General features: G+C 58.2%; 1 protein-coding gene across 1 annotated transcript in view; it reads right to left on the bottom strand.

Annotated features, from left to right (window-relative positions):
• The window catches only part of LOC102768099 (leukocyte immunoglobulin-like receptor subfamily A member 5), a 17,791-nt gene that overhangs the window by 2,369 nt on the left and 13,666 nt on the right, over positions 1–1,756 (bottom strand). The window contains exons 6-8 of the mRNA XM_015568031.1: positions 696–983; positions 539–542; positions 237–310 (exon numbers count right to left, since the gene is read on the bottom strand). Coding sequence (XP_015423517.1) covers positions 237–310; positions 539–542; positions 696–983 — 366 coding nt within the window. The remainder of the gene's footprint in view (positions 1–236; positions 311–538; positions 543–695; positions 984–1,756) is intronic.

Consider the following 1,756-nt stretch of genomic DNA (forward strand, 5'->3'; position numbering starts at 1 on the left):
ATGGACTCCATATAATGTAAGTTAAATTGTGAGCTTATAGACTGAAGTTGTGCCTGAAGGTTCTCTAAAAAGAGCCATAATAGACCCGTGTGCACAGAGACACTGAGCAGAGGTGAATGCACAGAGTCTGGATAGAAGGCCCCTGACCCCGATGACCTCAGGGCCCCAGTGGACACACAGCACAGTCATTTTGGGCCCAGGAAACAGATGGGGTTGCACAGGGGTCTGTCCCTCACCTGTGATCTCGATGTGCAGAGGGGCACTGGGCTGTGACCACACATCGGGGTAGGAGCTGGAAGAACCATAGCATCTGTAGGTCCCCCCATGGGAGGGGCTCACGGGGCCCAGAGGGAAGATGGCCCTCCATCTCCCATCATAGGTCCTGGGTTCTGCTTCCATGTGTCCAGGTGGGTCAGCCCTTCCCTCCTTCAGCAGATGGAAAGGGCCCGATGTGAGGTTAGAGCTACAGGAGAGGGATATGGTCTTTCCAGAGGCCACCACAGGGCTTGGCGGGGCTGAGAGGGAGGGTGCACCATACAATCCTGAGGGAGGAGAAAGGGTCTGTGTTAAAGGGACCGTCACCCTCATGCCCCAGGTGTGTTGTGTGAGAGGTGAGGTCCCCTGAGCCCACACTTTATTCCCTCTGACTGTGACCTGGAGCCCACAGTGGGGAGGGGACCCGGTGTCTCCCTGACCTGTCACCACCAGGAGTAGAGGGTCACTCAGCTCTGAGAGTATGTCCCCAGAGCTGTAATATGCACACTCGTACAGGCCTGCGTGGGATGGGGTCGTGGCTCCAATGAGGAAACCCGCCTTGTTGCTGGAGTTCTGTGGGATCCTCGTATCCAAAGGCTCAGAGCCCCTCTCTTTATACAGAACGTAGGCACTAGCCTGCAGAGACCCCTGACACCAGATGGTCACAGAGCTCCCGTTGGTGACAATGGGGCCCGGGTCAGCCCAGATGGAGGGTTTGGGGACGTCTCCTGGAAAGGATTCAGACCAGAAATGTCATGGGCGTCCTTTTCCGGTAATGCCGTCAGGAATGAGCCAATGATGCCATTTATTGAGCACCTACTGTGTGTGAGGTATGTGCTGAGGTCTGTCACTCATCTCCTCTCACCTCACTGCAGTCATGCACCAGGGATTGCTGACCCCATCACCCATTTCACTGAGGCTCAGAGAGGTTAACCAAGTGCCCCAGGTCACCTAGCCTGGACAGGGCATGGCTGGGACTGGAACCTGGTACTGTGAGTTCCCTGTCCTGTCCTCACGCTGCCCCCCAGGGGGACACCAGCTTCGTGCTCTGGGCTCCTCCGCTGCAGGGGCCTGTCCACATCTCATCTGGAGCTGAGGGTCCTTCCTCATTACCCGCTCCCAGCACAGCAGAGACTCCCAGCACCAGAGACAAAAGGGGCAGAGTGAGGGGTGGACTCTGAGTCTCTCCCTTATCCGTCCCCACCCTGCAGACCCTGATGCCTCCTTGGGAAGGTCAGGCTGGGCTGGGGCTCTGCCTTCCTGAGCTCTGTGAGAGGCCAATGTCACCTCATCTCCCAGCAGCCTGTGAGCAGGATGGGACCAGGGATGAGCAGACAGGAACCCGACACTCAGACGAGAGAAGGGACCGCCCAGCCCCACAGCAGGAGCAGCAGAGCTAGGAGCTGAACCAGGGCTGATCCACCCTGTTCCCTCCTCTGAGCTGAGCATGAGCTGCGGGGGAGGACTGGGGGCCCGGATCCTTGTCCAGCCTGTCCCTCAC

Source organism: Myotis davidii, unplaced genomic scaffold (assembly GCF_000327345.1).
Source record: "Myotis davidii unplaced genomic scaffold, ASM32734v1 scaffold1232, whole genome shotgun sequence".
NCBI classification, from domain to species: domain Eukaryota; kingdom Metazoa; phylum Chordata; class Mammalia; order Chiroptera; family Vespertilionidae; genus Myotis; species Myotis davidii.